Source organism: Schistocerca serialis, chromosome 3, assembly GCF_023864345.2.
Source record: "Schistocerca serialis cubense isolate TAMUIC-IGC-003099 chromosome 3, iqSchSeri2.2, whole genome shotgun sequence".
NCBI classification, from domain to species: domain Eukaryota; kingdom Metazoa; phylum Arthropoda; class Insecta; order Orthoptera; family Acrididae; genus Schistocerca; species Schistocerca serialis.
The window spans coordinates 642,916,938-642,929,633 of NC_064640.1; the positions used below are offsets into that span (position 1 = coordinate 642,916,938).

Below are 12,696 nucleotides of genomic sequence, written 5' to 3' on the forward strand. Positions count from 1 at the left end.
CTAGACATTACCTGCTTAGATAGAAAGAGAAGACAGGTGCTGAAACCAATCCTTGTTTGAACATGTTGTAAAATACTGGTACCACACCATCAACTGATATGGTGCTATAAGCCATTCCAAGGATACCATCAAATTTGGCAGCAACAAAAGCAAGACCAGGTTCACTTATTGCTTCTGCAAATGTCTGCTTCTTTACCTCCAAACCACCAACCTGAAAAATGTACAGAATGTGCTAAACCTATGTCTAAAAATAATTTAATTTTTGACAACAATAACATAAAATGTTCATGTTATTTCAGTCTTTTGTGACCTTTTGCTCTGTGGTAAGAAAAAAATTTAAATGCTGATTATAGCATGATCTTAGCCCTAACCTTTTCCTGTTACTCTGTCTGCTTTCCTAATAATATGTCGCCATCTATCCTGCTGATAGGTATCAACTTCACTAAGGGTTGTCCAGTACTGTAAGTTTGGTGCACCTGCCATTACACAATGAGCTGTCCTGTGATGGACAGTGGCTGCTTACCAGCCTCTACATAAATAGGGAATGTTCCTAAATGCCCCTGTTGCCACTAATTCCCTTTATGGCAGAATGCATTACGTGTATTCAGGTAAGGCATCATGCAAACCATATCATGCCATGACTGTACAAAGATTGTATAAAACTTCAGAACAAGAGATTGGTCTGCTCTCATTGTCAAGTGCTTTGAGGAACTCTTGTTTTCAGCTCTTCCGGTGTGGCAACAGGGTAAGATGCTTATCAAAAATGTGAACAGAAAAAACTCATTATTTAAAGATTTAAAAACATTTGTTTTCAGTCCATTTCTCCACCTCCTTCCATTGTAAAAGAACTAACTATTGTTTGGAGGAAAAGCAGGAAACTGCAAATTCCCCAAGTAAGACTCCATCTTTAAAAACTTCCATGGCAATAGTTTATAAACAATTCTATATTTAAAGTTTGCTGAGGAGGAACTTTCAGCATCCCCATGTATTTAGATGTCTGAGGATAAAAAAAACATGGTTGCTTTTTGTAGCAGTTACAGGCATTTCTTTCCCCAAGCATATGCACTTACAAGTACAAGTAATTTTTCTTATCTCAGTGGGCTCTATGGGTTGCTGTATTAGCTTTCAATAGTGATTTTTTGATGGTTGCCACATAAGCAGCAGCAAAGCTAGGAGGCTATCCGTGTAAACTAATCCACTGTAAGAAATTTTACATCCCCCCTCAACAATTTAATGTTTGTTTTCTTTGGCATGTCACAGCACCATAAATCAATTTATATGGCAATGGCAACAAACATTCCAATTCATGGGTTCAAAATCCATACTACTTGAGGGTAACTCCACAACCATACACAACTGTGGTGTGCACAACCCTGATATGTGCAGATCATATGCGTGCAAGTATGAACAGGCAACCTTGATAAGTGTATCTCTTGCTGGTATAAGTGCCATTGAATAGTTGCCTCAGGCAATATATGTAAAAACGTGAGGCAATCATTGAATCAAATTCGTTTTTTTTGGAGGGGAGAGATTTTTCCATGAAAATGTGGAAGTATTTTGACAACTCCTGACCACAGAGGAAGGAATGACATTCGTAATAATATATGTGAAATCAGAGCTCTCACAAAAATAAGTGTTCTTTATGCATTCTTACATTACTTCTTGATAGAACAATTCCATATTTAAGGTTTAATAACAAGTACACTGTTTTGTTCCACTGGTTTTTGTTTATTTCAAACTAGCATTTGGCTTATTGGGCCATCTTCAGGAAACAATTGGCTAGTGTCTGAAAAGGGCACTAGTTTTTTGTTACCAAACATTATAAGCAAAGAAAATCCACTTGCATACAGTGTTGTGCATCAAACTTGTCTTAATGTTGGAATTACATGTTATACAATGGAAAATGTTAAGCACAATACATAAATTACACAATATTACTAGTTAAATTACCTGTAATATTGTGTAGTTAAACTATTTATTGTACTTAACATTTCCCACTGTGTAAAGTGTGATTTCAACATTAAGACAAGTTTGATGCACAACACTGTATGCAAGTGGTGGATTGAATCTTTGCTTATAATGCTTGGTAGCCAAAAACTAATATCCATTCCAGACACTAGCCAGTTGCTTCCTGAAGATGGTGCAATAAGCTGAAAACTAGATTGAAATAAACAAAAATAAGTAGATAAACAACGGTGTACTTTTTACTCAACCTAAAATTTAGATGTTCACTTCTCCTGTACACTGTTCAAGAGTAGGATGTGAGAGAAATGAAAATGGTTCAATAAGTTCTCTGCTAAGGATTTAAGTGCAAATTGCAGAGTAGTAGTTTAGATAAAGGTATTGTGTGGCACCAGATTGGGCTTTGTAAATGTGAATGCTATAACTGCTGATTCACAATTACTACACCAAAGCTGCTGCAATAAAATCACACACACCTGCATTACAACAACGAAGTCCAACTACGAAATTTAAGACCTGCTGATATGCCTCATTCAGTTGTCTCTAGACCAGCCTTCACCATTTCATGTGGGTCCACAACCAACTCAGATTTTGTGAGTTCCTAGCAACTGATTTAACTGCAGAATGCTTTCTTGTCTATAGGCATTTCCAATCATTCAGCCAGGTCCACAGCTCCTAACAATTCTTGTCAAAATTTGACAGGCTAGCAACTGGGACAGTTCCTATGATTTCATCGAAAACACCATACTCAAAATGCCCCGTAAGGGGTCTCCCAGCCAATGACACCAAATGCTCATTTCCATTTTACCATACTCAACACAGTGAAACCATTCCAAAGTGCTATATAATGCTCAGATTTGAGTGCACTGTTCATGTTCTAACACCTGTGATTGGTTACTGAAAATTTTACTCCTGGCTCCCAAATGTGTTTTTGTTCTGAAAGAATAACATGGTTTTCCTCACTTAATTCAAACTTTATGAAACTAGTTCAGGTTTCACCTAACTTAATTACCATTGCTGAGAAAGATACACCCAATTATGCAGTATATGTTACAGAAAATTACTTATTCCATCAAGATAAGTTAAAAAATTTACCTGCACTGTATCAGTAGACAGATAGCCAGAAAGGCTTCCAGAACCATACTGTATTTCAAACTTTGTTCCATTTGGCTGGTATGTGCTGGACAGCCCATGATCATATTTGTTATGCAGCACTGGAATGAGAAAAATTACATATTACTTAAAGCTGCATCATTACAGAGACTGGGTGGAATGAAGAGAAATAAGTGACAGCTTACAGCATGCAATGCTTGTAACATGACATTTCTTTGATGGTACCCACAAATTTGAAGATCCTGTATCAAACACTACTCTAAACTTCTGTGGTGGGTTACCAATGCTTATTGGTCCATAGTATTGGGCCTGAAAAATTTACAAGCGATATTAGGTATATTTCTTCAAAGTCACAGATACAACACAGAAAGCATATAAAACAAACTCAAGTTGACAAACTATTTTATGGCAATTATCTAATCACACTGAAAATTTATCTGCAGCTTATGACATACATGTCTGATTATCTCTACACGTTATTAATCTCAGATGAGACCAACCATGTGCAACATACCAGAGTGCTTCTACTCTCTATTACTGTATGTTTCAAGTCAAAATTAATTTAATATGTTTGGTTGATTTTTAAAGTTATTTGGCTACATTTTGGTGCCTATAGGACAACCACACTCCTGTCCTATCACCTCATTAATCATCTTACAGGTTACAAAAATTTAAATAAAATTCAGGCAGGATTATTATGATTTATGTAAAATTTGATAACACACACACACACACACACACACACACACACACACACACACACACACACACACACACACAGTTTTGATGGTAAAATAAATAAAGTTTAAAGGTATAATATAGTTTCTTAATTCACACAATAATAGAACATACGTTTTGATACAGTTACTAAAGGCATCATCACCTTAGCGCATGACAAGTACCATCAAGTTAACTATCGCAAATTAAATGCAAGTCCACAGTTAGGATCAAACAATGTTCCAAGATGTCAAAAAATCTAGTTTAACCACATTAACTTGACAGTTTGTTACTACAACAGCTGTTGTACTTTTCCTGTATGATGGGGGCTTAAATCTCTGCAGTTCTTTGTGTGAAAACACCATGGACTTCAATTCATGCAGTGACATCCTGTTTGGACATCTTGTGAACATCATCTGTAGCACAAGAACATCTTTGAGAATATTAAATCTTTTGGTAGAGTTTATAGTAGTTTGGACAGGAAAGTTAACTGGAAATAAACCTCAATATTATTGCTTACTATCTAATGTTTCAAGTCCCTTTCAAGGTAACTCACCAAAGTTTACAAATTCAATGAATGCAGAGCCCAACTTAAAATGGCAAAAGCATCTCACATGAAAACCTCGCCAAGACTGCAAGTCCACAGCACTGTCACTGAGAAATTATTTAAAGTCCCAAAATTGAACTCTGGAAAATTCCAACACTTTCATAAAGTGACTCGTGCATACCAGCATAGGCCCTACATCTACTATAGCTCAATGATAACTGACCAGGAGCCAAGATGGCCACCTCATTTGTAATAATTTCTATTCTGTTGTGGCAAATTTCCATAAACATGTATCAAACAATCATCCATGCAACAGAATCTGGAGTAGAATTTCCTCAGCTTTACAATGCTGTGCTCACTAGACTGGCCCTAGAGATATTACCAGTTTTATCAGTGAGGGATCTGAAACACATCTGTTATCAAATAATTGAAAACAATATAAAAAACATTTACTGGAAGCTATCTTAGCCTAGTGTAGCATACAACAGCTAATTTTATTTATTTACAGATTTTACATAAAGTTTATGCTTTTGTATAATGAATGCACACACTGGCTTATATTTCAAATCCTATTAACTATCATACTTCTGATAGCATGCTCTGATAGAGATTCTGAAGTGCTATCCACTGAGACATGGTTTGCAAAACTTGCCCAATGTACCAGTTTATGAATCTTTATAAAAATTTTGATGTTGACTAACTTTAAAAACTAAGACTGATTGGGGGTGCATTTAGACTCTCCTACTTGCCTTAATTTTCTCTTTACATTGGTATATTTGCTCATTTCCATGCGGTCAGATTGGATTTTACTGATCTTTAGTCTGTGTAATAATTAATAGTCTTTTCCACCACATTGTGGCCTATGCTCACCATCCCCTTTTAACAACTGCCAGAAAAACTTTTTCAGTTTGCTTTCAAATTTTACTTTGTTGTCTGCCAGACTTCATATCACTAGGTAAGTCATAAAATTTTTTGTTGCAGCATTGTGCACTCCTTTTTGTGCTAAAGATAACCTTAATGTGTAGTAATGGACATTATTTTTCCTCCTGGTATTGTAATTATGTACATCATTGTTCCTTTTGAAGTGTAGTGGATTATTTACAACAAACTTAATGAGGGAATAAATATAGTGTGAAGCAGTAATCAGAATGCCTAACTCTTTAAACAGATGTTTACGAGACGATTGTGGGTGAGCATCATAAAACATTTTTTGAGCAATGAAGACAAAGATAAGTTGCCACAGAACATTATTCTATATGACATTACTAAATGAAAATATGCAAAATGTCAGCTTGGTGATTTCTCTCTTCCAAGATTTACAATGACTATATCTACACAGACCCACTGCATAACACTGTATGGTGCATGGAAGATGATACCCTGTACCACAACTAGTGATTTCCTTACTTGTTCCACTCTCAAATAGGGCAAGGGAAAAGTAATCATCTAGATGCCTCTGTATGAGCCCTAATTTCTATTATCTTTGTGGTCCTTACATGCAATATATGTCTGCGGCAGTAGGCTAATTCAGTAGGCTGTGTTCTAAGTGCAAATGTGGCTGACTTAAGTTGTTATAAGAATTCCAAAATGTGCTTTTCCAGTTTAAATTCTCATCAGCAGGGAAACTCTAGAATTTTGAAGTGTCTACCCTATATTGCCTGAAGACATCTCCTATTACCCTTCTTAAAAAGATGTTTCAACAATAGCATATTTCAGTCTCTCCGGAAAAATGCCAAAATTGGTAATGCATTATTTATTCCAGGTCACACAGGGCTTATTATATGGGAACAATCTTTAGTATTCTATTGGAAACACCTTAACCAGGGGACACTTTACTTTTGAGAGAATGTACAATATTCTCAATTTCAGAAGTAGCTGATACATTCTTATGATTCAATTTTATGACAGCTACTTTTTCAACATACTGCTGTGATTTTTCTCTGTGTGTCCCTGTACTTTCTATGATATTTAAGAAATGATAGATATTTGCTATCTGTGAGTCATGATTTATAGTCCTTTTGTTTGGTTCAATAGTGATGTTATCCTGTTCTTTGGTTGGTGGTCTTTTATCTTTCTTCACTACATTCTACATAGCCTTAAGTTCACAGTTGGAATTACTGATTTCTGACAATGTCCATGTTCCTTTATTTTTTTAATAACCTTTAAGAAATTTTGAGTAGTTTTTGTAGTGTGCACCTGCTGCAGGATCTCTACTTGGTCTTGCCAACTGATACATTCCACTTTTCCTTTCATTAGATACTTCAGTCCCCTATAGTGAACCATGTTTTTTTTTTTAAAAAAACATGTGTGTAACATCCTTTCTGTCTGGCTTATTCCATTTTCAAATAATGAAATGAATTTATCACAGAACAGATTATATTTTATGCCAGAAGTTCTTACATTATAAATTGTATCCCACATCATCTCTTGTCAAATGTTCGTGAAAACATTTGCCCTGGAGTCAATTATTCTAACTGGTTTTCACTTAGGACTACCTGTACTGTAAGAACTCTTCTTTATCTTAACTGTGCATCATGACCAGAGTGAGCATTTTTTACTGGGTAAACAGTTATTTTCTTGCTTTCGAGGTTCAACAAAGAAAACATTATCAGTTCCTGTCCTAGTGTCTTTATCTGCCTGTGTTGGAAAGTTAATTACTGACATCAAATTGTAGGATCCAAATAAAGTTTGCATATCATCTTCCTATCTCAACCTGTTGGAAAATCTACGATAAAGTCACCAGAAACTTAACAGCTTGCTCCTGTCTGACAGACAGCATAGTAAGGAACCGAGATTCCTCATAAACAGTTCAAAATTTCCCTGTGGGGATCTACATACAATTACAATTAAAAGTGAAATGTTTTTGCAATATTAATTCACAAGCACACACTGTGTGTGTTTATCACTGCAAATTCTACATGTCTCAATGATTTCCATATTAGTTCTGTGTGAATAAGCTGTTAGGGTGTAATCTTATGTGTAACTTATCTAACTCTGAGGTTATGTTGTGCTCATATACACACAGGATGTATTTTTTAAGATAAAGAACTTAGTCATATCACATGTTGCTCAGGGTATTACCTTATGAAATAAGACACTAAAAGTAGTAGAGGAGTTTTGCTATTTGGGCAGCAAAATAACTGATGAGGGCTGAAGTAGAGAGCATATTAAATGTATGCTGGCAACAGCAAGTAAAGTGTTTCTGAAGAGAAATTTGTTAACATCAAATATAGATTTAAGTTTTAGTAAGTCTTTTCTGAAGGTACAGTATTTGAAGCGTAGCCTGCTATGGAAGTGAAATGTGAATAAACAGATTGAGCAGAATTTTTTTTTTTTTTAATGCTGCACTATACATGTTTTTAAGTCCCATCATTGAGGTCATTAGAGATGGAGCACAAGCTCAGACTGAGCAAGGAAATTGGCCATGCCATTTCAAAGAAATGCCTGAACTGATTTACAGAGATCACAGAACGCTTAAATCTGAATGGCCGGACGTGGGTTTGAACCGTTGTCCTCACGAGTGTGCTAACCATTGCACCGCCTTGCTCCGTGTGTAACTCATGACGTAGTACCAAATGGGACTGGGGTGAAATGGGATTTGTGGCATAATGCGTAGAAGAGGGATCAGTCAGTATGATCCATTCTCAGACATCATGGGATCACCTATTATGTACTGGAGGGAGGGAACAGGGGATGAGGGAAGGGTGGAGGGGGGAGAGGGAGGGAGAGGGAAGAGAGAGAGAGAGAGAGAGAGAGAGAGAGAGAGAGAGAGAGAGAGAGAGAGGCTTCAGATGAATGTAGGTTGCAGAAGTTATTTGGAGATTAAGACTTTTGCACAGTGTATAGTAGCATGCAGAGCTGTGTCAAATAAGTCTTCGGACTGAAGAAAACAACATTTGTTTTTGAGTGGTGTCATTCTTACTGTTGTACATTCAGTTTGTTGTCACCCAAAAACCCCTACTTCCCACAGTTGTGCCATTACTTTCATTCTATTGCTGGAATCAAATATTTTGTGTATTATTTTGTTTTTCACGTGTTTAATAGTAAATGACACCACAATCGCTGTATTACATATACTTGAAGTGTGAGTGTTTGCCACCTTGATGACATCACACATCAAAGCAGATAGGTTGAATCTCAACTTTTGGTAATCCCAATTGAGCTATACTGCTCAAGTACACAGACTGAAAAAAATCCTGAAACAAATGTCGCTACACATGTAAAATTATATAAATAATTGAACAAGGAGTCAACAACTTGTACTGGGCTATACAGCTAAAACAGACCAGGCAGTACCAAAAAATGAATCCTAGAAGAAATCTTGCCTTATTTGGAAAAAAATGCCAAATATTTGTGAGAATGAAGATTATAAACACAATTGACCTGCTTTTAGGTTCCCACCTGACAAGTTCTGAAATCGGACATAATTGGAATAAACAGCATGTGTGTGTGCGCCAGTTAGTGAGAAACACACAACATTTAATAATGTGCCACTTCAACTGCTTATGTGCTTCACATTGTAAAATCACAATGTGTGGCTCAAAGCAAAAAATTTGAATTGGTACAATCTCCAAGCAATTTGTAGTAAAATGAAGACCCATTTCTTTTCACCCTCCAACATTTCAACCACCCATCCCCTCCCAGACTAAGGATTCCCTTCTCTTCCCTAGCAAATTCAATGTTCATGAGAATTCTCTACCTTCCGAACATGTTCTGTAACTGTAGCTTATTTCCAAATTGTTTGTTTTGAACAGTTTATACTCTACCACTTTCCATGTTCACCTTTATGTCAGGCTACAATATGGATCAGTTTCTATATAGCTACCCTGTAGCAGAACTCTGGAGATTATGTTATACAACTTATCATTGTCACCGTTGACGTCACGAAAGGAGAATCACTGACATCCCATATCACACATTGTGCATGTGAAATTAACCATTGGCATTCACTCTGATATTGCACATTTTACATGAACAGAAAAAAAATAGTCAGAAAATTCCACATCCTATTTCAATTTGCATTTCAGTACACGAACATGGCACTTGTTTAGCAAGTTATTTTCCTTCTTTCCAGTTCTTATTCAATTACCTCACAAATACATGCAGCAGCACTACCAAATGAATTCTGTCCAATAAAAAGATGTCTAAGGCTGCAGGGAACAACAGGTGCCATGCCTTGTCCCCATATTAGTACTGCCATGGGGGCAGGAGCAGTGAAGGGAAGGCAGCACCAACTGCCTCCTGCAATGTACACACAATTATCCGTATTTTGTAGTTACATTACAGCAGATGTGACATGTGGAAATATTGTCAGTGCTTTGAGACAAACATCTTCAATCACGTTCAAATTTTTTCTGCTACTGGCACTACAGTAAAAAGCTTGACCCAACTGTACTCACCAAAATATTTTTTATTGGCATTTCTCTACTTTCTACAAATATGATCTGTATCTCAACCATTGTGCTAATCCATTCAGTAGCAATAACATGTTTCCATATGTGTCAATTGTTAAAAAATATATTAATGGCAAAACTGAGTACTTACATCAAGGTAGTTAGAAAGTGGCTCTGGAGTCGGACCACCATACCTTCGCCGCACTTGCTGTACCTCTGTACCTACTTCCTGCAGAGATCTGCGGGCTGTCTTTATTTTGTAGAGGGGCACCCTTTAATACAGAAAATTAGCCATGAAATTTCTTCTCTCCCCTCCCTACAGGCACAAAATATCAACAATGATCTTTCCACATATCTACCTATTTAAAATGTTCTCTCTAAGAATACTAGAACATTTCTGCTTGATAGTTCCACTTACACAGTAATTCCTAAATACAGTTCCTGTTACACAACAGACAATATTCTGAATGGACTACACACACAACTTGTGCCAATAACCTATTCCTGACTGTGAAACCACCATAAAAAAAAGGCATAAATATTTTCAACTAACTATCTCACCATTGTCAAGCACATGCAAATAATCTTGAATGGACTGGTGACTGTTTTAATTACCATTTGACATAAGCTTATGGGCAACTTTTCTGAAAGTACTGTGTTCCATACAGCACATGTCATGGGATGAGTCAACCATCCCAGAATCCTGATACATATAAAGAACACACACACACACACACACACACACACACACACACACACACACAAAATGCTTATGGCACCCTAGTATACACAAATAAATAATACTACAGTGAATGGGGAAGTATATGTAAATCTACACAGATGGCAATCAGAACCCTACGAAACCTGCACCGAGTTCCCAAACTGACACCACAGGCAGTTCTAACCACACTTTTGTGATCCAAGATTATTCTTTACAGATACAAATAGTTGTTACTATAAGTCCAAAATTAGTTATTTTTACAGTAACTATTTTTTAGTCATGCATTTGTAGTTTCATGTATGCAGTGCCTAAGCACAATCTGAAAGAGCCAAATGATTGCTAAAACTTATGAGTCATTTTCTATACAGCACACAGATGGTATGTTGTACTAGCATGACATGCTAATGCACAATTCTGCAGCCCAGGAATGCTCAGTCAATTATTATCCCAAGAGAAGCAGAACGTTACATCCACTGCTAAAGATGACACTTAAAATTCCTTTCCAAAGTGTATCTTAATTTTCAGCCTTGGTATTCATGGAAAAACAAAGAAATGGAATCTCCCCTTCACCACACTCTACAACATTTTCTCTCTTAAAGCTACACTTTTCCTAGTAGTTTCTATGAAACATTAGAAGAACGTATTACGAAATAATAGAATAATAATGATTAAAGTAATCGAGAATTTAGTGAGATAAGTTAGGTAGCTATTGCTTGGAGGTGTTTTGTCTGCTATTGTCGAGATCGATTTTTTTTTCCCACAAAAACTTGTTTGAACATGTACATCTCAGTCAGCGACATTTGAAAATACACATCTGCTTCTAAAAATCTGACATCTGCCACAAAGCTCTTACTATGGAAACAATCTTAATATCTGAAGATTCCCTAAATGTCAACCAAGTAAAACTTGCAGCTACTGGACTGAGGATTTCGGTAATAACTTCAACTGCGCGACTAATACAACAATTCAGCATACGAGATGATGTCTCACCTGTGAAGTTCTGCCGAACACGCTCCTATAACTAAAATTACCAACAAAGCAATGCGAAACATTTCCCAGCTACTTCACGCACAGACACACTAAATCTCAGTGCCTTCTGTCTTACGGCCTAGTGCCTACTAGGCTTTATCGAGCCGCTAACTCATCTGACTTTCAAAGCACTTAAACAAAGACGTTACTTATCTCACGCTAGCGTTGCATCTGTCGACTTGTTTTAAAAGACTGCCTATTTGTTATTTCAGCCCCCCCCTCCCCCTCCACATAATCAGGGACAGGGGTGTGCTGTCTGCGGACGCAATTTGCCGCTCTTCAGCAACATGAGAGTAAATATTTTAAAACATAAAAAACAGATCGTCAGTTGTATAAGTTGAAATATACAAGGTCGACTCGTTGATTAACTAAAATATAGGCACAGATGAACGTAAAATGTGTTGCACATGAATAAACAGGGTGTTCATTTTTAACTGAAGACATTGAAATGACTCGAAAACTACACATCAGATCAAAAATATTATAATTCCAATTTGTTTGTTTGTCTCAGAGGCGAACATCCGACGATACCACAATCGACCTGCCAACCCACACCGTGCGTGGGAGGGGAAACCTCCGTTTTTAATTGCAGATTATGATTCTACAGCAAAATTTACATCCGTTTTGTATGAAGCATTTTCATCGTTTCGTCACAGATGGCGCTCCAGTCAGAAGAATAGAAATAAGTACCCAATTATGGAATACAGGGAATAGCTTACAATTGCTTCACCTGTTACTTTAACAACAGGCAGCAAAAGGTCATTATTCACGGTGTTCAGAATGGCTATGATGTGGGGTCCGAGTGGGGTACAGTCAAGTGGGGGGTGCCACAGGGATCAGTGTTAGGGCCACTCCTGTTCCTTATTTATGTAAATGAAGTGCCCTCTAGTATTACAGGTAACTCTAAAATATTTTCTCTTTGCTGATGACACTAGTTTGGTAGTAAAGGATGTTGTTTGCAACATTGGCTCGGTTTCAAATAGTGCAGTTCATACCATAAGTTCATGGCCTGTAGAAAATAAACTAACGCTAAATCACTGTAAAACTCAGTTTTTACAGTTTCTACCACACAATTAAACAAAACATAACGTTTTAATTTCACAGAGTGGGCATGTGATTAGTGAAACTGAACAGTTTAAATTTCTGGGTGTTCAGATAGATATAAACTGTTGTAGAATGTCCACATTGAGGATCTTGTCCTAAGACTTAATGCT

The 12,696-nt window shown here is 36.8% G+C and overlaps 1 protein-coding gene across 1 annotated transcript in view; it reads right to left on the reverse strand.

Annotated features, from left to right (window-relative positions):
• LOC126470528 (lysosomal aspartic protease) overlaps nt 1–11,603 on the reverse strand; it is a 32,836-nt gene extending 21,233 nt beyond the window's left edge. The window contains exons 1-5 of the mRNA XM_050098446.1: nt 11,444–11,603; nt 9,884–10,004; nt 3,261–3,384; nt 3,058–3,176; nt 12–211 (exon numbers count right to left, since the gene is read on the reverse strand). Of these exons, the coding sequence (XP_049954403.1) occupies nt 12–211; nt 3,058–3,176; nt 3,261–3,384; nt 9,884–10,004; nt 11,444–11,505 (626 nt within the window). The 5' untranslated portion in view covers nt 11,506–11,603. The remainder of the gene's footprint in view (nt 1–11; nt 212–3,057; nt 3,177–3,260; nt 3,385–9,883; nt 10,005–11,443) is intronic.
• Nucleotides 11,604–12,696: the final 1,093 nt, after the last annotated feature.